This window comes from Athene cunicularia (assembly GCF_003259725.1).
Source record: "Athene cunicularia isolate RWA chromosome 2 unlocalized genomic scaffold, athCun1 chr2_part1, whole genome shotgun sequence".
NCBI lineage: Eukaryota > Metazoa > Chordata > Aves > Strigiformes > Strigidae > Athene > Athene cunicularia.
The window spans coordinates 44,197,006-44,222,756 of record NW_020799095.1 but is presented as its reverse complement, the minus strand read 5'-3'; the positions used below and the strand labels follow the sequence as shown (position 1 = coordinate 44,222,756).

The 25,751-nt window shown below is 37.8% G+C and overlaps 1 protein-coding gene across 1 annotated transcript in view; it reads left to right on the top strand.

Moving 5' to 3' along the window:
• RBM33 (RNA binding motif protein 33) overlaps positions 1 to 25,751 on the top strand; it is a 103,483-nt gene that overhangs the window by 61,325 nt on the left and 16,407 nt on the right. The window contains exons 13-15 of the mRNA XM_026843509.1: positions 7,309 to 7,947; positions 20,682 to 20,891; positions 22,305 to 22,493. Of these exons, the coding sequence (XP_026699310.1) occupies positions 7,309 to 7,947; positions 20,682 to 20,891; positions 22,305 to 22,493 (1,038 nt within the window). The remainder of the gene's footprint in view (positions 1 to 7,308; positions 7,948 to 20,681; positions 20,892 to 22,304; positions 22,494 to 25,751) is intronic.

Genomic DNA, 25,751 nt, shown 5'->3' with positions numbered 1-25,751 from the left:
ACCCAAAAAAAAAAAAAAGTCTGGAAGGTTGGCAAGGTTTGGTGAGTCTGTTTTGCAGGAGGAATGAACTATTTCTAGTATGAAAATGCAGAGGTCTCTCAAATACCCATTGTGCTCCTTTTTATTTTCCAGGATTATGATCCCTTTCCCCACATAATCATGTTAAGTCAGAAAGCCTCTTCTATTTCCTATGATGCTGTATGGCTCAAAAATAAAAGGGCTATTTGGAGAGCTGTCTTCCTCATGCTGTTTTCCAGCTGTTCAGTCTCCTCTTGGGTCTTGAGCACTCATGCAGGAGGTTGCATCTGCATTGTCCATGGAACTTCTTGCTCTCGAAGAAAATCTCTCTCTTCTGAAAGCTGTTGGTGTGAAGGGAAAATAGCAAATGCTCTTGAGTTTTCCATTTTGGAGAAAATAATGCTGTTTCTCTGCTATTACTGTGCACAGTCAGAAAATGAGATGCCGGTGGGTTGGGCTCTTCAGGATTGTGCAGTGTGAACAGTTGACCCTTGCCCTGCACAGACTTTTCTGGAAGCTGGAGAAGACTGTGCATGAGCACTGTTAGTTTGATAGAGTGGGTAGGATTGCACTGATAGTGCTGTTAATTGTGAAAGTCAGGCGGTACCAGAGGAACATTATGGCTAAATGCACCCTGTATAATTTCTGAGTGTCAGATTATTCTGAGCAGAACTGTAATTCTTTATAGTTTAGTTGACTATGAATCTTGTCTCAAGGACCAGGTTTTCTTCAACAACTGTTGAAAGCTTTAATTTTGATAATACTGTCTTCCCTTTAAGCTGCTCATGATTAGCTTTTTATCTTGTTCTTGAATTAGGGATAGTCATAACTAATTTTCACAAATGAGACACAAAAGAAACCCATAGCTAGCAGTGTTTGACCTCCTGTGCACTTGCTTTTCAATGGAAATAAAAAAAAATTTTCAGCTTTAATTTTTGTTCTTTTTTGAAAAAAATGACTTAATCCCCTTCCCCTCAATTCAGTCTCTTGGAATAATCTAAGTCACAGAAAACGTAATGCCTCTTAGGGAAGCCCCTGTCTTTCAGACCATTAGTAAGGTAAGTTTTGAAGCAAATTAGCACCAGGCTTCTCCATCTGAAATATCTTAAAAGTTCTTCCATGGTGTAGTCATATGAAGATTAAAGCATTGGTTCCAAAGTATCTCTGTCAGTGTTTAGAAAAATGAGTGAATGTTTTTTCACTCCTCTTAAGTGAATTAAAAAACCCCCCAAAGACAAAAAACCAAAAGCAGTCATTTTGTTCTTTCAGTTTAAAGTTTTAAACATATCCTAACAAAACTGTAGTTATAAGACTTAACTAATCTTACTTGGGTGAATTCATGGTGTTACCACGGAAAGTAAAGCTTACGAAAGTAAAGCTTTCTTTTTATTTCTATGTTAAAGCTATCTTTGAAAACAGTTTGATACCTGTTTATGAAAGCGTTTTCAAAGCAGGATAAAAAAAAAAAGTTGCAGTGGAAAAATGAGGTCTCCTAGTATTTCCTGTTATTAACTGTGAAAGTAAAGCCTTTGTAGATAAGCAAGTTAGCAAGTACTAGAAAAGTGTGTGAACATGTGTGCATGCAGAACCCTTCTTTCAAAGCAGACCTGCAATAGAGCCTTGTCTGCCAACAGCATAGTTGCAGTTGTCCTTTTTCAGCTGTGCCGCTGTGGTAGTCTTATTCACTCATGCTGCTTATTGTCACTTGTACAGAGAGGATTGCTACACTGTAATGTTTATTTCCAAGCATTTAATCATATTCTTCGCTGTTGTTGCAATGTAGGTTATCAAACTTCTCTCCTTAGGTAAACTGTAATGTTTTTCAGTCTTTTTTTGTGTGTTTTACTTGTAATTTGCTAACTTCGTCCTTTTCTTTTGCTTTCTGTGAAGATGAGAAAGAGTTAAGTTCTGTCATCTTTTCTAGCTGTATTGCTCATAACTGAATCGGGCAGGTTATTTTGCAAGTGTCTTCAACTGGAAAATTATTAAGACTTTTCTTTGCATCCTTCTTCCTGAAGAGTCAGTGGCCATATTTATGAATGCCCTGCCATTCAGGAAGTGGAAAAAAATAGCAATATTGGCTATTAAAGGTTTTTCTCACCTTCAAAATAGATATTTGAAAGGTCTGAAACCTGAGTGTGACTAGATTAAAAACTGTATTTCTACTTGACTAATAGTATGCTGGGTTCTCGTTCCTGTGAGGCTGCAAAATTCTGACTTTAAATGCCATTGTTTAGAATAGCTGTTACTGTCTAAGATTTAAACTTGCATATCCTGAGTCTGAAAAAATAGTTTTCTCAATGAAATTGCAAGGTATGACTGATGACTGTGGGCCTAATTCTGCTCATATTGAGGTCAGTTTAGGATAAGAGGAATTAAGGCAATATTAAGCATTTTTGAGTTTAAGGAAGGGGAGAAGGTAGAAAGGTGATGTGAATTTCTTTAGAAGAAATGGATATTGGAGCAGAGAACAGGAGAGAAAATGGTAGAATGCCATGTAATCATAGGTGTACTGATATTATATTGCAGTTAATGTTCCAGATAATACTGAAAGAAAACCTTCATACTTCATTGTCCCAAATCTAGTAAATTTTGAAGTTGGGTTGTTGGATATTATGTTTCTGTCTTTTTTTTTTTTTTTTAACAAGGCTCACAATATGGAAAATAGTTTCTGCATTAAATTATTAGACCAAATGTATTAAGTCTTTTCATCTTTTTGGAAATTAACTACCTGAAAAACTGTACATGCCTGAATTTGAGTTTTCTACAGTTTAAATAGGCTTGATTTCCGAATTGGATAACAGTCTTCCCTGTCTTGTGTTTCAAAGATTCTTATCACATTCTTTTTCCTGTTGGAAGATCGCAAGAGGGCAGTGTACTTCTCAGAGTATCTTGTAACCTTGTTCTTCATTCTCCCCCTGTTTGTCCAAGATGTACAGCACTTCTGTTTTGAAGGGTGACCCATACCTTCATAGGGTTGAGGAGCTGATGTTATCAGCAATGTGAAATGTAGTGTGTGTGCAGGTGCCTTTAAGATATTTTGTGGTTTTTGAACACAAGTGGCCAAATGATGTAGTTTGGAGCTGGCCTTACCTTTTATGAAAACTTGTGAATTTTTTGACAAATTATTACAGCCTCTTTTGTTTCTAATGTTACAGCTGAAAAAATAAACATAAACCTGCTGAATAGATTTTTGTTTATGCCACAGATCAAACTGGTTTGATTTCTTTGTCCTTGCACCCATTCTGCTGAATGACACAAGTGAGCCTGGTTGCATGATTCCTTTTTTTGTTGTTGTTGATAGCAAACCAGAACACTTAAAAGTATCTGGTTCTTATGACTCCACATTCAGTTCTATTAACTAGTAATAAAGCCTGCAGACCTCTGAAAAAGTGTGGGTTTTAAAAAAAAATCATTATCCAAAAAGCATGCTACTGATACTAGGACTTAAATTTCAGCAGAAAGTTTCATCCTTTGTTTAGAGCATCTCTTTGTTGTCTTTTTCTCAGTCAACAGTGCCATTCTGAGTTCTGGAGAATGAGGACTGCTGCTTTTCTTAGAGCTTCTCTTCAGCTAGGCTCAGAAAAGCAGCCTGTAATGTTTTCTTTTGGCACTTACTGTCAAAGCTGCTTTGGACCTTAAGGCAGAATAAAAACCTATAGCTAAGGCTTGTTCTTCCCTTCAAACCACAGTGAAATACATTGTGTTCAAGAACTATTCAAAGATGGGTGAGAATCTTCACTCAAATCACAAAAAAAAACCAAAACCCCACAAACAAACAAACAAAAAAACAAACTTCAAAAAAACCCAACAAAAAGCACACAAACATACACCTCCACAAAAAAACCCAAGTGAACTGATTTGCATCTCCAGCCTTTTTACTCTGTAGCCTCCTGTAAAAGGAGGAGCCATATACAGTGTACCATTTCTCTGTGTTTTCTACAGAAAAAGTGTGAAACAACAGTAGTTTATCCGAGGAAGAGTTTTAAGTTTTTCTGCTTCTTCACCTACAGATGATGTTGCTTTTGGCAGCAAACTTTCAAGCATGAGCTGTGAACTTTGACAGCTTTGAAGGATGTCTGCTTTCTTGCGGTTGCTTTTTTGGGCAAATACTTTTTTAACAGTGCTGCTGGTTGTTTGACAAATCTGTACTGGGCTTATTAAACTAATGGGATGAAAATCATTAGCAATAGGCATTGTGTACTGTTTCCACCTTACCCGATAAACTGTCTTGTCTATTCTGTATGATGAAGCTCCTTACTACATTTATATATACTATAGGTCATATATATACACACCCACACTCTATAGTATAGTGTATATATATATGGTGCTCTTAAAGCTGAGCAGCAGAGGATTTAGCTGTCCCTGTTTTCATCCTAGTAAGGAGTTTGTTGCCACTCTGAATCTGTACTGTGGGGTCATTCCACGACTAATTTCAGTTAAATCTGACTCCTAATGTAAATACTTTGTTAATCATCATAGGACCTTTATATTGTTTGGTCTTCCTCTAGCTGCAAGGGTATTTTACTGAGAACTTAACAACAGTAGCAACTTGCTTATATAGATGAAGGATTTAGGTATACCTAGCCTGTTAACAGGCTGATCATCAGTTGTCATATAACATCAGAGCTCTTGGCTGTTGATTTCAAAGCTTGCCTTTTACAGAGGGGTTGACTTTGTAGGATCATTACTGATTTCCTAAGTATTGAGTTGAGTTCCTCAAATGAAAATTTCGGATTGTATTTGAGATTAAGTTGCCTGAATAGTCTACTAAGTGTTCATCTAATTTCATACGTGTTGGTAAAATATCTTGTCAGTCATCTTCTGTGTTTAATGTGAGTGTAGCTGAAATCAGTGCATCTGTCCAAGGGGTGTTGCATGGACATACTGGTCAGAGTCCCTCAGGATGTTTGTTCCTTGTCTGTTGGCAAGACTCATTTAAGTGTGCTGCAAAGTATACATCTCTGTGCTGCTGTATGTAACCTTTGAGTTAGTGTTGAACCTACCACATTGTGATCTACATCTTGAAGGCCTTTGGAACTTCTTAGATGATAAAATAAGCAGACAGGTCCCTAAAAATAAAGGACAACTGATAGAAGATCTAGTTTCTTCCAGACTCGTGCTGATATTGACACCCTCAATTGAATGTAAGGAAAAAAAAATGCTGCTACCTCAAAAGGTAAATTTGGTACTGGCTCACTGGCATCCATCAAACTTGTTTAGATAAAATGTAGTATATTCTGATCTAAAGCAAAACAAGTAAATAAACTAATTAAGTGAAACAAGTTTTCTTTTTGGACAGTTTCAACAACTGAGATAAAGTGACTGAAAATTTTATTCATTGCATCAGGGTTTGCATAACAGCACATCTTCCTCCTATCTAGAGCTTATCTGTATTTTCTCATCCTATGCAAACTATGTTTAAGGGTCTTATCCTTTTATAATGGTTGTATTCCTTTTTTTTTTTACTACAATCCAGCATCTCCAGTTTTCAGTATAAGATGAAATATTTGTTTCCTCCTGTAAAAGTACATTCCTGCTACCAGCTATCAACAAAGACTTGTAATCGAGTTGTTACAGTGATTAGTCATTAATTGCCACCATCATAGTCCAAAAAATAGAGGAAGATCAGAACCTTTTCATATGAAGCGTTCTCATGGAAAGGACAGTGTTAGACCTCATCCCTGAACTCTAGCTCATATCGAAAAACAAAACAAATTTTAAAATTCCAGTTCTGTTGAAGTCTTATGTTAGCCATTGTTTAGGTTGGACTTCTAGTGTGAGGCATGCAGCTTTTCTTTTTTAGTAACTGGGAATAATCCCTATCAATACATTCACAGGGAAGAAGCTGAAGGAAACAAACAGGCATTCAGGATTTGTACATCTGGATTCTGAGTACAACTATGACTCTACCGGGCTTTTATATCTGTGAACCAACTTTATGGTTGAATGTGTTCTGGGGTTTTTTTGGTGTTTTTTTTTTTGTTTGTTTGTTTTTTTGTTGTTTTTCTTTTTCTTGGGTTGGGAAGAATTCTGAGGTGTACTGGAAATAAAAGCACTTGAGTTTATTTTTATTTAAAAAAAATAATAAATTAAAAATTGCACATTTGGGTCATATATGTGCAAAAAATGGCATTTGTGTTGATGAGAGTTTGCACCCAGATTGCTGCAAGGTAAATAACTGTTCATCATGGATTCCCAGTTTTTGAGAAATACTTTAACATTCTTTATGCTGTAATTTACCAAACATGCAAAGTCTTGTTACTTTGAGAGCCTATTTTTGTTAGGGGTGATTAATGTCTTGAGTAGAATGTTGTGTCTGTTACCATTTGTAAGCACTCTCTACAAGTATCTAAATATTTCAAATGGTTGAAAAGAAAAAAATAATGAAAAAAATAGGCTTGGTCATTTTTCAAAATGCATGTGATTTTTATCATAAGAGCAGTTTGATTTCTTTTCCAGGATTATGAGAATCTGCATTTCCTTGACTCTTGTCCATTTTTATACAGCTTTTCATAAGAGCTTGTTCTGCCAAAGTTGAAGAATCTTTAGAAAGGCTATTTGATGGTAATACTTTCAGAAGGGCCCAGGGCTGGAATATTAAAGGCATTCTCTATATACCATTAATATTCTAGCACTGCATTTGGCAACATTTTGATTCTGAAGAGAGTGCATGAGTTCAAGGTCAGAGAGATTGACTTGTGCTGTTCATTATAACCAATTATTGTGTGACAAATGAGTTTGAGATCAGGCTGAAAATTCTGTGAGAAAAATCAATAGTTCTAATCAGAGCCTTTCAGGTCATTTACCACCCTACCTTTTGTTACTTTGTCAGAAGAGAGCAAGATAAAACCTGTGTGACAGTGGGTTGCCTCCGTATTGTTACTTTCCATTTGAAACATATTTTGATATCTTGAATTATATTAATAGTTTAATTGGTTTTAGAAACTTCTAAATGAGTTCCAATTTGTAAAACTTCTTTTTTTTTTTTTTTAAAAAAAAAGTATTCTGATAAGATTTCTCAACTGGTATTAAAGCTTTTCTGTCTAGGAAGTAGTATATCTAAGTCCTAAACCAGATTTGAGCTGTTTATCTGTAATGAATAGCAAATAAACCTTACTAGCAGATATACTCCACTAATAGCCTTAGTTTGGTATTGGGGATAATTTAAAAAGCTCTTCAGAGAGTGACAGCTTTACAACATCTGAAACAACAATTGAATGTTGTTTTGACCAAGCTGGGCATTTGTTGAGAACTTTATAAATTCATTTGGTTTTTTATTTGTAGTATCCAGACGAAGATGAAGAAACTCGATTGTATCGTTTGAAGATAGAAGAGCAGAAGCGTCTAAGAGAAGAAATTCTGAAACAAAAGGAGCTGAGACGGCAGCAGCAGGCTGGTGCTAGAAAGAGAGAATTGCTCGAAAGACTTGCGCAGCAGCAGCAGCATCAACCTTCTACGCAACAGTCCTACATGCAGCAGGAGGATGACTCCTCCGAGTTCCCCACCAATGGCAGCCCTTACATACCCCACTCGGGCTTACAGACCAGGCAAAATGTGAAAAACAGACTCCTTGTTAAAAAACAAGATACAATAGTTGCAAATACCCAACCCAAACCCACAGATTTCCCACAGGTTGGGGTGACTATGCAGTACCAAGGACAGCAGATGAAGCCAGTAAAGCAGCTGAGGCAGACTAGAACAGTACCTACGAGTCAGCCTCAGGTGCCTCAGAAAGTATTACAGACAAAACCTGCTGCAGCATCACTACCCACGACACAGACTGGTCGATTGGCTTCAGTACAAGCAAGGCCCCAGGAACTGAAACCTGGCGTGAAACGGACTGTCATGCAGCGGACAAACAGTGGTAGTGGAGATGTGCCCCATGTCGGCAGCAAAGTCAGGGTGATTAAATTGTCAGGAGGGGTAAGTTTCCAAGGCTCATCTCTTGTGTGCGTGTTGTCATGGTTTGGTTTTGTGTGTTTCATTCTGTGTAATCTCAAAATAAAAAATGGGCCTAAGCTGACAAGGGAAGTAGCAGGTTTAGCAGACCTCATATTTTATATTTTCAAGACTGTAAGTTATTAAGTTATTCAGAAATCAGTATTTCCTGTAATGCTTTACTGCCAGGCAGTTACCACTGAAATCACACTAAAATAATAATGCTTTCTTTTAAGTTGTAAGTTGTAACGTCAGTCTGAAAGACTTCTCAACTGAGCTCCTTTTGCTTACAGTTGATGGGTCTAAAAATGGTTCAGAGAAAAAGATTTGAATGGCTGTTTTTAAGGTTTGGTTAAAAAGCTAGGCTCTTCTTATTTAGTAGTTGAAGCCACCTGATTTATTTGTGTGCAGATGCTGGTGTTAGTGGGGTTTCTGTACTCAAGACTGTTTTTATTTTCTTGGGAAGCATGTTGTGAAACTTAATTTAAGCAGTAGATTGGAGGGGGATATTTTCTGTTAGAGGCTGGGTTTAAAACATTAACATTTCACTTCTGCATCTAAATGAGATTTCCTTATCTTTTGATGAGGGGGTCTATTATCTGCAGAGTGTCCCTTGAGCACTGGTGTTGTGGAGGATTCACAATACTGGTCTTGATGGCAGTGTGCATATTTAAGATCTGGAGCTTTAGTTAGAAAATATCTTGACCAAATTTCTTCTGTCTTAATGAAAAGACAAGTTAATTTGTTAGGGCTGTGAAGAAACAGAGATGAGGGGACATAGCGAGATGATGTTGTCACGATGAAATCTGTCCTCGGGTTTTTGAGGAGGAAAGAAGGATGTGATGTGGTTTAATGTTGTGGTACATTGGAGGTGTTTTTTGAGAAGAATGCTTCTTAAATTACTCGGAGCGTTAATAAGGGAAACTTGCAGAACTGCTCTAAGCCTGCAATGAAGTGAACTGTGTTAACAGGGACTGAACAAGGCCTTGGAGGCTAGGCTATACTCTCTAGAAATGGGGAGGAAGTCAAAATGTCAGAAAGTTTTAACTACTTTTTATAAACGTCTTTCTACATCTCATAAAACTTAAATACACTTAAAATTCTGAACTCCGTAATGACCATGTGGTGTTTCAAAATATTAGTGTAAAGGACCTTATTGACTACATAGAACTGAAAACAACCTGACTTGGAGGATGTCTGGTTCCTCAGACAACTTAAGTACAGAAGAATAAAGTACAGGTTGAAAGTGATTCTGTTGGTCTAAAAATATTTATATATAAATATGTCTGGGAGAATCCCAGTGGCCTGCAAGAGGTATGACAGGTTTGTTATTCATGAATAATTGAATAAAGCAGTCATGCACAAATTCTTTTATTATGTGGTGAAACAAAACAATGCCAGTCACCACTGTATACAGCTCTTTGTAACAAATGGTTATCAGTGCCCGCAGTAGCATTCACAATGAAATAGTTTTTTATCATATTGCTCTTTTGGAAAACCATAAATGATTTGTTTCAGATAAGTCTCATGGTAAGCAAGAGCAATTAGCTTCATTAAATGCATGTGTAACCTCACTTTCACTGTATACAGAAGTAATTTGCTCTGACCTTCTTAACTTTCAGATACCAAGGCTTTAGGAAAGTAAAGTAGGTTCTTTACATGTAGTCTTTGTTATTTTTTTCATATTGCCATGGACATTTTAAGTTTTCCCTCCAACTGCGTAAGAATAAAAGCAAGCATTGCAATTAACTGTTTAACACTGATCAAGATAGTTGATTAATTTTTAATCAGTTAGTGACAAGCTGAATCCATGACTTTGTTTCTTTGAGCACATAAGGAAGAAGAAAAAATTGAGCACCGGGGGGCCAATCTTGTCTATTTTGACAAGATATTAAAGAATTAAAAGCTGCTTGGACTCTGAATACTATAAAGATCACAGATCACATTTATCTTCCACTTCTACTGTTTAGTCCTGACACATGTTTTATTTATATTGGCAACTTCTGCCTCAACCTGAAATATAAAGCAAAAGCCGAATCTCATTTTTTCCTAGCCATTCTCCTTAGCATATAATGGTGCTTCCTCCAGTTCCTTGCCTTTGGCCAAAGGGATGGCTGGTATCTCTTTATATGTGCTGACTTGATCCTGCAGTTAAGCAGCCCTGCCATTTCTCTCAGTCTAATTGTACCCTTTTTTCTTTCTAGAGCTTTTTGTGCAGAGATGTTTTGAATATCCGTTTACAGTGAGATTGCTTGTGATTAGACACAATGTAGGTTCTTTTTTGAAGCTCTCTTGATTCATGTTGGTAAAGACTTTTGAAAGGCCCTTCTCTTTCAGCCTGCCAGTGTGGTACAGCATGATAGTAGAGCCATCAGTTGAAGAAGCTGTTTGAGGCCAGACCCATACTAACTCCAGACCAGATTGACCTAAAACAGGAGCTGGTAGCATGGACTGTTAGAGATTTAGTAGGACCATCTGTAGAGCCAGGAGAACACAGGTGGTGTGTTACTGTGCTGTTTTTTGTTTAACAGTTAAGGAGATGTTCTTGGAGTATTGCTGAGATTTATGGTACACAAATACTGTCAGAAGAGGATGATTTCTTCTCTTGAGGGCAAGTATCATTCCCAGTCTAAGCTTCTATACTATGGTTTTTTGTGTTGCTGACCACTGCAATATTACTGAGGATCTCTGACCTCCAGGTAGAAGTAGTCCTTGTTACTTAAGGTAAAATGGCCTTTGATCTGTTTCCACAGTATTCTCTTTTGAGGAGATTTTACTTTTTAAGTATTTTTATGGAATTTGTAAGAGTTACTAATTAAATTCCAAGAAAAATTTTAATTTGTCCAGTTTACCTGATGCATAAGATGCCTTAATTTATGCCTTTTTATACTTAAAGAAAAGGGAAGCAGAAAATGATTCGCTATTTTGTGTATGTAAGACTTAAGTCTACATATCAAGGAAGGTGACACATTAGGTAGTCATTAATGATTTTGATGGTGACACATTAATGATGCTTTTTTTAGACAAATTCCCCCTTCCCCCGATATACTCATCCCTTTCTAATACTCCTGTAGTTTATGCAGGAATTAGTGTTTAGCATATGATGCCCAAATACCTCTTGATGGATCCAATATCCTTTGTGGCTGTGTGACATGTCTTCAGAGTTGTCCTTTCCAGATACAGAGTTCAGTGTATTTGCTGAGTGTTCATATTAGTGTAGTTCACTAAGAAAACATCTGAGATTTGCCCCTCTTGATGAGGAGGCTGAAGTCAATCCTTCAAAAATACTTGTAAGAATAAACTCAGATTGTGGAGTGTTTGTTGGGAAGAAGCACCCTAATAAGTCACTTAAAAATGGGATCATAAAATTATAAAAAATAGCACTGAAAAGACCATAGAAATAATTTATCTGTCTTGAAGGGGGATTTTGTCTAAGCTTTTTCTGATACATCATTATTGGAGATTTCTTAAGTGAATTTATTCCAGTGTCTAATGTCTGCATTTAGGGGAATTTTTCGTAGTGACCAAACCACGTTTTCTTGCTGCAATTTTGAATCTATGACTATTTGTATTGTACTTGGAGAGACAGGAAAGAATTTGTATCCTTCTTTGTGTCTGTCTCTCTAAAGATCACTTAACTGTTTCTGAGGACTCGTATCCTTCAGTCCCTCTTGTTGGGACATGTTTTCTAATACCTAGTTGGTGATGGTCATCTTTGGGCTCTCTATGATCAATCTATCAGTAAATAGTTCTAGTACCAAGTGCAATTGAATCCTTAGGCCAATATATATTAGAAGTGTCCTTATGGAAGAACATGCTTGTACCAGCTACAACCGTAAATATCTTAAGATCATATGAAATATGGGCTGAATGTGTTTTTCATTTAGTTGGAGGTTGTGTGGGAAATGGTAGTATCTTAAAATTTCTGTATCATTCAGTCATCTTACATTGTTGTTGGGTGATTTCTCTCTAGCCAGAAAATGGCCTGCCATGCTCAGAGAGGTGTGTGTCTGTCCCAGAGGCCTGAAAATGCTGGTTCTTATGCTGCACGAAGAGCACTCCAGTCTTTGTCTCTGTGGAAAGCTGTACAGTGAGCGTTTTTCATAAATACGTATATATAAAAATACATAAACATCTGTTTTCCCTGTTGGATTAGAAGCAGTATCAGTGGTTATGATTTCTGAAAACCTGAGATGATGCTTCATCTGAAAAACTTCAAGAAAGATATGACAAGTTCTTTTGAGAAGTCTGTTACACAAAATGTCCTTGGATTGTAAAAAGAAAAAGGAAATTGGAATGTAAGATAGGCAACTTTATTCATATTTAGAGTAACTGAGAAGTGTAAGAGATTAATATGGAGTTCTAAATATGGAAAAAGATACTGATAGAGATAATTATTGTTTGATAATGTAATCTTATCAACCAACTTCGGTTAATGTTTGTACTTGTTTCTACTTGCATGTGTATGTTCAAGTTTATATTTGACTTGAAAGCTCTGTAGCGCCTTTCATCTAAATATGTCAGGAATTAGACGCTAAGAACTTTGGCGTTTACATGGCACGTTCTTGAGGGAGCACTTTACCCAGCATTGCAGTGCTACTAGCTGCAAGAAACAACACAGGAGCTCTCACTGCATACCGTACTATTACTTTTTAGAAGCAGGAGAATGGCATTGTGGTTTATTTGTATCCCACAATTTGAAGAAGGTAAAGATACTGTCCATATTCTATCAGCAGCAGACTGAAGGAGCTGCAGAAACCATGATATCTGAATGTCCAGATACCATGTTTGTCATTTAGTGTCAAAATGGGCAAGACCTGTCAAGCAGTACTGGTGTCAATGCTGTTGGAAAAGGAGTCTAACTGCCACAACATGCAAGATTTCACTCTGGAAATATTTCACAAATGGACATTAATTTTTTTTAATTCTACCTCAAAGTAACAGATAAAAAAAGGAAGTTGGAGAGCCCTGTGGTATTCTGGTTATGAAAAAGACACAGTATTTTCAGGAAACGATTGAAAATGAGCAATAAACCCTGTCCTCCCAGACCTCCAGTGAGGATGGTCCATCTAGAGACGGAATATTTCTATGGCTTGGGAGTAGTGAGGTGTGGTGTGCTGTACTGTTTGGGGCATATTTGGTTACTGGAAAAATGAAATACAAGGCCACGCGTGGATGCACTTAGCAACTAGAGGGACTAACAAGCAAACCAGATGCAGGTAGTACTTTTTATGGGTTTGTAATAAAATCCTAGAAAGGGGGAAGAAATATCTACCTGAATTGAATTTAACTTTGCTGTGGATATCTTGGAACTAAAGTGCAATAAAGTACTTTCTTTTGTAGACTGCAGAACAAGTTTCTCCTTTTCCTCAGGAGACTTTTAAATTGTATGTTGAAGAGTGCTGCTTCCTTCTGAACACCCTGAAATCAAGGCATTTGATATTGCTTGTTGCTCTTATTAAGTCTCAGAGGAGAGTTTTTCTGCCAGCCTGTTATAGGGCAAAATTCATATTGATAGAGTGATGTTGTTACACATTGTCTAGTAGCCCAGTTTCCTGACTGGAAATAATTAAAGGCGACTGTAACTTTGTTAAAGTGCATTTCAAAGAGAAAGAGCTAGTTTTCAAATGAAAAGTAGTTGGATGCAATCTCTTAATTTGCTGGGGAAACATGCACATTTGTCCAATTCAAATTTAATGTTTTTAAAAGTCACAAATTCTTTTGTTAAATGGTATTTCAGGCTTGACCATTTGGAATCGACCTTCAGTACAGAGGTGTGACTCTTTGAGTTGGGAGAATCCTGACACTAAGTGGTTGGGGAGGGAGATAATGAGTTGTCTATGTCAAGAATGTATGAGGAGCTTAGGGCAACGCACCAGAGGGATTCAACTTGGCATCAGTTTTAAGCATTAAAGAACATCAACTAGAAAAACAAAACATGACACAAGAAGGGAAACCAGTTGTACTGGTTCTGATATCCAGTACTGGCTTTCTGTGCCATAGCTGGTGCCTGGCTGAGTGCTCATTCAGGAGCTTTGGGCTATCATAAGTTTTGAATTGTTGATCTTTTTCCAACAGGAGCCTTTTTTTTTCTTGGTGATTTCTCTGTGTGTCCAATCTTCACTAAAATTCTTTGTACAAAAATTTATCCTGGAGACTGACAAGTGAAAAGCGAACCAGGAAACTTTGCTGAAAAACATGTTTATTGGCATCTACATTATGCATTTTGCAGACAGCAAATAAAAATGAAGGTGCTTCTGAGAGTATTATACATATCCAGTCTAGAACCTTGTTTTTTCTGTAGCTTTGACCTGAATTTATATTTTTTTCATAATGAATGGCTGGGTGATTGTACTAGAAGAACATATAGTCGTGATTCATTGTCTGATCAACGGTGTTTCTATCACTCCCGGTGAAACATCAGTGTAGCACAGGTATGACTAGGATTCTCTAGCATCTCTTCTCCATGCCTTAGTTCTCTGGCAGATGAGGAGATACGTAAGGTAAATATTCTGTTAATACATGGGATTAAATGGAATTAGCTGCTTTTTTTTAGAAGACATTTTCATCTTGCTGTTCTCACTTTTCATACACCATTAGGCACAGAAGATAGTCATTGCATCATGGCTTGCTGAAGCAGCTTAGTGGTGTCTCTTAGCACAAGAAGGGAACTGTTTCTGCATTTTATTTTAATGCTTAGTCTGGGTGCTCTTGTTGGAGGTAAGTTTGCTCCATGTAAAAGTTTAAAAAACTCATAATTCACTAGCCAGCACCAGAAGCATCATTTCTCTGCTGTGAACGGGGAATGCTTTAGTTGTTGTACCCATTCTGTGCCTGATGTAGCTTATTTCTGTGTGTACTATTGAGTTAGAACTAGACCATTAGTATGTCTTAAACCAGTTATTAATGATGAGTTTTCTACTGACAGTGTATTCCTGCCTGGCTGGAGAGCAGGAGTTTTAAGTACTGCTATTCTGAATTTAAAAACCCCAAACTTTTAAAGGTCTTAAAAGGCCTTTAACAAAGGGTCTCCAGGTGTTTCTCACTGGCATTTGACAGATAGAAAGTAAATCTTTACCTGTTCATGAGCAGTACTTGATCATGTCACTTGGTTGTGGAATATTTGGCAAGTGATAAAGCTTCCTGTTCCCAAGCTGTCAACTGGCCATATAGCATTTGGAGCACCAGTCAAAGAGAAATAGCTTTGCCATTAATATATGTTTCTGATAATTGTAATGAGAAAATACTTGTGTGTATATTAGATGATAGCTATTTTTGCTCTATGTGGTTTTTGCTTTACTGTTTTTATCTCTTCGTTACATGGGGATCACAGTTGTCAGTGCAGATGTCTGACTCATATTGCCAATTGACTACAGTAACAGTAAAATGTAACGTGAAAACCTATATAGCTGATGAATACCAATTTCTCTTGTCCTTGAAGTGAAGATTAATTTACTAACCTAAAGGATGGGCTGCTTTTCCTCCTCTTAACTACTGTGATACTGTAGAGGGTACTCATTTCTAGAAATACTTAGACTGGTAACATGAGGGGTTTCTCCTTTCATAAAGGAAATAAATTACAAGACATTTTTGGATTGAGATTTCCCTGCAAGATTTAAGCCTCCATCATACTACAGAGAATTTGAGTTATAGTGCATCTGAGAAAAGTTGAAAACATTTTGCTTCTGTTATTTTTACACAAACCAACCTGAGTTTATTTCCTTTAAGTGCTTTATCTGGCATACGCATCCCTTTACTATTGGGTGATTTTTGAATTAGCTTTATAAAGATTACATGGATAGACACAGCATTGTCGTAGTTAATAGAAACCTGTGCAGTGAGGTCTATGGGCTGCAAGATCACTAACAGTGCCAATGACAGTGAAGTATGGCCTTATCGAAAGGAGAATTCATAAGAGGCTGCCCTGGGACACTGCACCACTGTCCTTCTGTGTATCCTGACAATGTTATCTGTCCTCTCAGTACGGAGTATCAAATGTCTGTCACGAGTACAGAAATTAATTTAATGTCACCTGAAGACATGCAATTAATCTTTTAGAGGTTTTCATAATACCTTTACAGAAAGAGTTGCCAGTTTGGCGGATTTGGATTTTGGGGTTTAGCAGAAGATAAGGAAAATTAATTTTTCATCAGGGTTAATACAAGCTAGCAGGGCCACAAAGGCTGAGAAAAATGGTTTGGGAATTTGTCAAGTGTTGTCACTCTAGAATAATGCTGCTTAACGTCTGATAGGTGTAATCAAGAGTTGAGATTTCTATAGAGGGGGATTAATCAATTTGCTCACTACAGAATGCAAGTTGGTGATACCATTCCTTCATGGGGTTTAAGAATGAAAATAAGATTTGATCTGTCAAATTGCAAGCAGCTCTGACAGTATCAATAGGCATTTTTATCAGTACATTTTAAAGCATTTGTTATAAATAAATTTGTCCTGCTAATGTTGGTGGCAAATAAACTTCATCTTTATTGTAACACTGTCGTCATGATTATGATAGAGAGCTTCAGCTTCTAAATTTAACCAGTCCTTTATAAAATTTTGCTTTTAGAATTTATGATCTCATATTTGATAGAATGGTCTTTAAGTTTCTCAAAACACAACACTTGACTCTGTGTGTGTGTGTGTGTGTGTGTGTGTGTGTGTGTGTGTGTGTGTGTGTATATATGTGTGTATATATGTATAGTGAGAGAGTCTCACTATTGAAAAACAACCTTGATAAGTATCAGGGAATCAGTTCTAAAGACATTTTCATTACTCCAGAATTAACCAAATGATAGTAAGGTTTCCTGGTTATATGTTTTGAAGGTCGACCCTTTATATAACTTGGAAATTCAGGTCTTGAAGCTCAGAATGATTTGTGATACAGAAATTATGCAGTAGACAGTAACAGAAAAACATTCTTCATTGTTCACAAACAAAGATTGGAAATTCACTTTTCTGCTGAGGAAGTTAGAGGAAACTTGCAGAGCTTGTATCAATCAATCTCAGTTTTCTGTGGGGGACTGACAAGTATTCTACCTGGTTTTGGTACTTTGTGCATAAATTGTTTGAGGCAGACCATGATGAAGAATAGATGCATCTGAAAAATTTAGTGTTGCCCTGTACATGCCAAAATGCTATAGAAAAAATGAGATAAGTCTGTATTTTGACAAGAGAAAAATTAAAATTTTAATACCTCCTGTTGCTCTGTGTTTAAATTTGGGGAGAGCAGTGATGTAAGCTAATGAAAAGTTAACAATACAAAAATTGTTTTTAGGAAAAGCAAGAGTTGATTTCACATGAGCTAGAACCGAGACATTTTATGTAGAAGAGATGCTAACTGTTTATCTTCTCTGATATAGATGTCAGTTTAGGTAGCTTTTGCAATACAGCTTTGGTTCACTTACAGCAAAGCTACAGGCAAGCAGATGTGTTTTGATTTACCTGCTGGGTGCCAGCTGATTGTATACCTAATGAGTGAAAATCAGGAGTTAATATATGTACAGTCATCTTTACAGTCATATGTCTTTTCCTCCAAAACACTCATGTTCTCATAGAAGCATGTGACCTGTAAGTAATGTTCTGAGGTTTTACAGCTCTAAGTCCAGATGTTAAAACCTCTTTGTGGGTATTTTTCTTGACTCAGTTCTTCATTGGCGTGCCTGAAGAAGCTGCTAATTGTCTTGCATAGAAGTTGTTTAAAGGATGTTGTTGATGATGAGTCTAAACTGCCACTAAGTACTACATAGGTTGTTCATTTTGGTGTGGACAGTGCTTGTTCTTGTGCTGTCATGTTTTTAACCAGTGAAAAAGAAATTGGTGCTAAAATTGAGCCTGTGTTGTTTCACTTGTTAGGCACATAGTAACCTACGAGTTACGTTTTGTTTTCATTAAGAAAACCACCAGATTTTGTTTTCAGTTGAAGCTAGGGGTACTTGTAATGGGAAACGTCTTGCTGACTCGCAGGGACAACTGTTAGTCCTTGAGCACCAAGTTGCTTGCTCACAGGTCTCTCCTGAGAAGTGGTGCTTACAGGTTCATCTCTGCTTCCCCTCTTCAAGTCATCTTAAAAAGTAGATGTTCAAAGCAATAGTAAAAGAAGGGGTTTGATCTGATTGCCCTTTCTTCCTTGTTGCAGGGACAGGCAGACTTTGCTCCACCCCCTTTTCTTATCCTATGGACTTTCTATATTATTTTGTATATATCATCTTATTTCTGTGTCTGGAGATGTTTCTGTCTTTTCAGATTTTTGCCGGAGCATCATGCTAGCAGTGAAGCACAAAGCTGGCATTTGAGACCCCAACAGGGAACAGACCCCATCAAATTTTTCATCAGTGTGAGCCAGTTTTGTGTACTTACGCCTTTGATTCTGTTATAGTTGTTTGGTTTAGTTTATAAAGTTTTATTTAGTGATAACTGGGCTTGGTAGTTAAATATTACGTGGTTGTTGGCCATCCTAGCCTTTTATGGGAAATGACTGTTTGCTTTTGAAGTTTCAGTAATGAGCATGTTCGATGTGTTTCGTACCTGAGGGCTTCACCCTCAGATGCTTTTCCTATATGCTGGGATTACTTTTTGTTTTGGAAAGAAATTGTTGCAAATATTTATGATTGTTTTTCACAGCAGGCAGTTAGCAGAGATTAGATTTTAACTCCCAATTACTGCATTTAAATCCCACCTATAATTTTTTGTTCATTTTAGTTTCATCATTTTCCCAGCTGCTGTAGGGTTGAATAAAATAAATTATCTGATCAGGGCATAGGGCTTATGGTGATGCTGATATTTGAACTAACACTAAAATGAGGAGGATTTAATGCTGGTTTCCTGGTAAGGTTTTGTTTGTGTACATACATCTGGGTTTTTCAGGAGAGGAGGAGAGCTGTTACTTTTACATTTTTGAGCAGTAATTGAAGAGAGAGAGACTGAAAGGAGAGCTTTTTAATTTCTCACTAGTTACTGCTCTCAAAAGTTATGTACAAAATTTTCAGTGATGCCACAGAGCCATTCAGTTTAGCAGAGTAAAAAATATATTTGATTAGAAATGGAAAAAAAAACAAATGCAGTTTTCAGTTGCTTTCTTCCTTTGGACACTGGATGAAAGCCGTTAAGTGGGAAGACCTTAAAGATTTTCCCTATGACGACGGATCGTGCTTTTTAAGCGTAGTTGGGGCAAGGACTGATGAACCTGATTTGTTTGGGATTGAATTAGTTGAGTTCTTGAGAAGCTGTTGCCTGCATATACTTGATAATTTAGAAGACTTCAGGGACGTCAGTTCTGCACCAGTGAACTTGCAAACATGAGACTGTCCTAGATATCACCTATACCAGACTATCTATCTTCAAATGATAGTGAGGAGGCTTGGTAACCAGTCCTTGGTAGGTGGTTTTGTTTCCTTTTTGTAATTCTGGTGGAGACATAATGACTGACACTGTCAATCTTGCTCTTAGACCATAAACCTGTTCCTTCTACAGCCTTGTATTTTGTCTCCTTGTCCACAAGAAACATGAAGCCTTCTGTTTCCTGACATGTTAAAGATGCGGAAGGAGTTTTGACTTGTCAATATTTAAGGAAAGTGAATAAAACATATGTAAATAAAGATGCTTTCACAATATTTTTAAATGTGGGTTGTTTTGTTTTGTTTTTTTTTTCCTTTAGACATGCCTTCTGTTTGAGAGCTTTTGAGGGGTTACCTGAGGTGGGTTAGGGGCTTTGGCAAAGCCTTCTGTGTGCAGATTTATAATGTTCACTAATATTTGAGTTCTAAAGTTGGAGTCCAGTCAAGGTATAGATACTGCTGTTGAAACCATGCAATAATCTGATGTGTTTTACAGTTGCAAAAGTACCTGATCATTTGTTGAGCTCTCTTGTCTCTTGCTCCATGGGATTTTTTTCAGTGACTGAGCTGATCTGGATAGCAGGACACAAATTCAAGAATCGCCTTTCTGTTTGTAGAAGAAGCTGAACTGCTTGAGTAGGGGCAGTAGAAGGGAATTACTTTTACTGTGCTTGATTGCACTGAGAGGTATAGTGGAAGGAACTACACTGGATGAGAGGGGCACTGAGGTGTTTCATTGTACTTGTTGTTATAAATATCTATAATAGCTTTATAAAACAAACAAAAAACACCCCACTTTGAGGAAGAATTGTTCCTAGTATGGACAGTGTTTGAGGAAGGAGACTGCTCAAAAGGCTGCTGGTATAGAAGTTAGCAGAATAAGTATGTGCTTCAAAAAAAATACCAGCTTTTAATTAAAGAGAAGTTAAAGTTTTAAAGATGATCAGAATATTCATCTGGCTCTTCTGGCCTTCACAATTCTTTGCTCCTTGTTCGCAATGTGTATGTATTTTTTTTTTTTATAAAGTAATTAAAAAAAAACACACACCATAGTTCACATGTAACCTGGGAAGGAAGAATGATTTGAAAAGTGAAGTGAAAACACCTTGATGCTCTGTATATGAAAAGACATTTTTGAACATTGTAATTATAATAAAGTCTGAACAAAGTAAACTGTTCTTCAGATACCGTGGATTTATTTTAGGCTGAAGCACAATTTCCAGGCTGAGCCCTTGCACACGCCTGCCATGGCTGCTGGTTTGCTTTAGCAGGCAAACTGCTGGGCGTTCTCTGTGAGCTGAGCGAGCTAGATGTGGCAGGAGGCTGCTCAGGGCGAGGGTTTGCAGTGCCTGGACATTGAGCCGCCTGTTGTGTTGTTGATTTCAGCAGGGGGGAGAGGATGCTGGCTTTTTTCACCCAGAGGGCCAGCCCCAGCGGCCTCAACAACCCCCGGAGCCGAAACAGCAGCCAGTGCGGAAGGTCACATTGACAAAGGGAATGCAACAGCAGCAGCACCAACAGCAGCAGCAGGCTCAGATCCATTCACCAGCTCCTCAAGGAGTCAAAAACATCCAGGGAATCCATCAACCTAAAAAGGTGATTTTTAGATGCATATTGCTGCTAGAAGTTTTACTGTCTAGCTGTGTTGCTCTATTAATAACTAGCATTCTGTTTGTCAATTGCTAGCGCAGGGCTGCATGACTCAGGAGATGCATAATTGCATATAAAGCTTTTAATTTAGAGAGACCTGTTTGTGTCCAGCACAGACTGGTGATGCCTGCAGGTTGCTTCATCTTCTGGCTTTCTGGCCAGCACAGTACTCCCTGGGGGAAATGCTCGTGTCCTGACATAGCTTCTGTAGGAGATGGTATATCCAACCTGCTTTCTGTCTCTAAAACCAAGAGTTTTTCCGAAGTTGTGCTTAAGCTTTTATTCCAGCTGCTTCCTGCATATGTGGAAGTACACAGCGACTGTTCCAGGATGCTCTTTGGTTGATCCTCAGAGTTGGTATCAGAACAGTTGGTGATCTTGTAACTTGATTTTTTGCACTGATCATGCACAGGGAGGAGGCAGGGAAAGGGTTTGAGTGGCATTGGTGTGTGCCTTCTCAGCATTTTAAACTGGCACGCTCCCTGAAAATAGCTGGTATTTTGGCTTTTAAGTTATTTCTTGGTTTTGAACTGTTAGGCATAATCTTCCTGCTTTACATAAGGATAAAGTTTCCTTGCTGATGCAGAGGCATGTGAAAAGTCATTACCCTCCATAGGTTTTCAAGCAGGAATTGAGAAACTGTGTTGAGTGTTAAATGTTTAATGTTCGTTACTCTTGTTTCATTGTTATTTTTCCTCTCTCCAACTGTTCAACCTTTAATTTATAAGAACAAAATCCACATATTTCCTACTGCAAAGGATACTGTGGTGCCAGATCCTACATGATCTGGGGGAAAGGAACTTTGAAAAAAAAATTGTTTTAAAGTTACTTAGCATATGCAAGTACTTCATCCTGATATCAGACCAAGAGTTGATAGTAAAAGAGACTGGCGGTGCTTGAAGCACTTCACTGGTCTTGTGGAGACATTAAATTTGTTTGTGGGATGAAAAGAGAAAAAGGAGAGTGATCACTGGTTGTTTTTTTTGGCCAGACTGAAAATATGGTAGCTGTACACATGCTGCTAATGTGATCATTGTTGAAAACTAGGCTATAGATTTTGGTCTGAGACCTTCCACTGCTTGGTCAATCTGTGCTAAAGCAGAGGCTTTTAGCCTCAATGCAGTATATGTAATTCAATATATAACTTGCTATCCTTCTAAAAGAGGTTTGTATAAGCAGTAGATGAATATGTTAATAAGTGGCCTTTCAAATGGGCAAACGGCAACAAGCTGTGTTAAATCAACACGAACTTTAATCAAGTCTTTCAGTAAATTGCCAACTTTTATATCATCTGTCAGATGCAGTGAGCAGAAGCACTAGGTAAGTAAATCAAAATACTGTTACTTTTGTTGTTGGCAGGTCATTATGCATGGCAGAGGCAGAGGAGTAGCAGGCCAGATGGGCCGAGGACGCTTGATGCCAAATAAACAGAACCTGCGAGTGGTGGAGTGCAAACCTCAGCCCTGTATTGTGTCAGTTGAAGGGCTTTCTTCATCAACTACTGATGTCCAACTGAAAAACCTGCTGATGTCAGTGGGACCCATTCAGGTAGGTCAACCTCGGTTTATCATTTTTGTGCCAAAAGGCTTTCATTCCGGAAAGCTCAATTAATTCCCTGACACTAAATACAATGTGTGTTTATTGGTAATTTATGTTTGAAGGCACCCCCACTCACAGACACTACACCTGGTAGCAAAGACAAGCACATGATGATACTGCGGCAGGGGAGGTACAGTAGGATTTTGCTAACCATCACATTCCTGCTGCAAAAGAGTCTCCTTCATTTTGGAGTTCCTGTGTTATCTCCATTATTTTCTTAGACAATGCAACCCTGTCTGTTCCGTGAGGTTGTTAAAGCCGAATGATCATATCAACGAAAATGTATTTTTTGTTGCTGTCCTTGGTTTTATTGTTGAATTGCACCTATTCTCTTTTGTGACCATTTACTTTTTCCTGTCCTGGGTTAAGAGCACTTAATGACTGCTACTCAGCAGAGATTTTGTACCATGTAGCACCATCTACTTTTTTAGATGACAACACAAGTCTCCTTTGAAGGATTTTATTTATCCTTTTTTTTTTTTATAAGGATCTCTTTAGGAGGGGCCTGTGAGCAAGGTTGACACACACACATGCTGTATATCTACTGTGAAGCTTCTGTTCGTAAACTGCCTCCTGGAACTGATGTATCAGTTAAACTAACTTCAGGAAAATGAGAGGTTTCAATGCACTGGAGGGCTTAAGAGGCCTTGTCTGACATTGTTGAAAATATCAGTTAATGAATAACAAAACCATACAGATGAAAGTTTTTTTCCTTGATTTTTTTTTCACTTCTGAGTGTTCCTTTTGACAGGATCAACATTTTCAGACAAAAGCAGTGCATGAATTGGAGCTATTCTGTGAGACTATTAGTGGGATCATCTTTCTTTTGCAAAGCACGCTGCTCTCCTAAAGATGTACACTCTGCCTCACTTCTTCCCAATTCAGCATTATTCCATTTACTAAATTATTTACATCATCAATTCCGAGAGGTTTAATTTGTTTGTGAAAGCAAAAATACTCTCACAAAATACTTTGTCCTTTAATGTTCTGTAGTACTCTAGGAAATAATTCATACAGTTCCAAAGCACATTTATTCAGTGTTTACTTGCTGAATCTTGCATGAGAGTATTAGAAGGAGATTAGTAAAAACCCTGCTAGGAAATATTCACAATTGAGAGAAGTTGAGGGGAAAAAAAAATTTATTCATTATTTGCTGTTTCATAGCAGACTCCAAACTCTGGTGTCTCAATTCAATGTCAAAGACCAGTGTGGAAGGATGTACTTACAGGAATAAAAAAAAAAACCCCACCAAATTTTCTAGTGGGATTTCATGCATCCCTGTGCTCTACACGACTGGTATTCTTGCAGCAGTGTCAGATGTACCTTCTGGAAGTTATGGTTTCTAAATCACCACCTCTTTTTACCTTATCAGAGATCCAGAAGTAGTACTTGAAAGAGGTGCTTGAATTTAGCTAATGATGCAAAAGGCTTTTGTGCTAATTCTGCACTTGAAATTCAAGTCTGACTTGTAGAAGCCTAGTAATTTCCTGGCTTGTTTGTGACTGATGTGTCACAAGTGTGGATAGTGAGCTATGCAGGGGAGAAATGATCCTTTTGTAGGAAGAATGAGAGACTGCCACCATATGCAATATTTAGCTTTTGGGGTTTTTTTATGGTACTGTGAGAGGTGGTACCATGGAAGTCTTAACACACCAAATGAGGAGGAGGCAGCAGCAGTTTTAAGTGACTTGTAAGACAAAAACTAAACCCAAAATGTTGGAAAACCTGTGTTGCTCTGTTCACAAAAATCACTCTTACATGGTGCTGGATTTTCAAAGCTATCAATATCCTGAAGTGCATAAGTGGATTTTCTTGTGGCTGTAAATTAATGTTTTTACTAGTGTTTGTGCTCAGGGCTGTACAAAATCACCTGCAGCTGGAAGTGGTCGGGAGGCTCTGATAGTGAAGGAATACTCTGGTTATTTCCTCATTCTTCCTTTAAAATGTGTTTCATGTACATGACTTACAACGAGGAGTGCGGAAGTGAGCTACTGAGAAGAGCTGAGTAGTGAATGGAAGGATTCCTTGCCACATGGGCTTTGGGGGTTTGTACCATGTGCAGACAGTAAGTGGGAGAGGCAAGGACAGGTCATAGCCATGGCCAGAGCGAAGAGAACTCGGGTACTGTAGAGCTCATAATCTTCTAAGATGAAGTGTTGCAGCCTGATGAACTGAAATAAGAGGGATTTGGGTTTTGAGAAATTCTCACTGATGCTTTTTTTTTTTTTTTTGAAATTAAGGTGCCCACATTTTTAGCTGGTTCAGATGGAGTTCAAGAGACAGTAAGAGGAGGGAAAGCTGAGTCAGTTGTAGCTGACTCCATCTTTAAGACGTAGAATATCCTATCTTTAGCTGTCGAATATGTTCAGTAAAACTTTCCTTAATGAACTGAACTCTGTTTCTTGAATTTTATTTGAGGGGGAAATGTGTGTCAAACTCATGCCTATTTTTTTCAATTATAAAAAGTTTAAAATCTGAAACAGAACTTAAGGAGTTATCTTCCTGCCTGGATAGTGTCTTGAAATGACACATGCTGATTACCCAAATCCTTGGTTAACAGTAAAGATTCCCAAACTGTAGGACACATGCCTCGGATGGTAAGCAAGGATCTTGCTTCACAGTGACATGCAAACGCAGCTCATAAATCTGAGTATTGCCTCTTGTATATCAGTTTCTGCTGCAATCAAGACATGAATGTGGGAATGACTGTACTGAGGCTGGGGCAGAAATACTTCCCAATGATCTCTCTGCTCTTTGACAGCAAGAATAGATTGTGAACACTTGTCCAACCTGGTACTGGTTCTCTGCTTAACCCTGCACCTTCCGTACTGCTGCATCAATACAGCATCTGTAGAGCAATTGATCCCATACTGGCTCCTATTTTCAGATATATAGTTTACCTCCTGGTTTTGTTGCAGTGCACTTCACCTGCAGGTGTTTTCTCAGGAGGAGGATCTTTCCTAACATAACAGAAAGTTTTAACATATTTATGGAAAAAGTCTGTAATTTATCAATGGAGAGAATGGGGCAGAAGCCATTACTTTGTTTTTCTGGGTACGAAAGGCTTGGATTTATTTTTTTTAGCTTTTGCATCCAGTATCATTATTGAGGTACAAACCTTGGGAAGGGAAGTCGAATACCTTCCTCAGTTTATGATGTTCAGTGCTCCTAACTTTGCCATCAGCTAGTATTGAAGTGGTGGCTCTG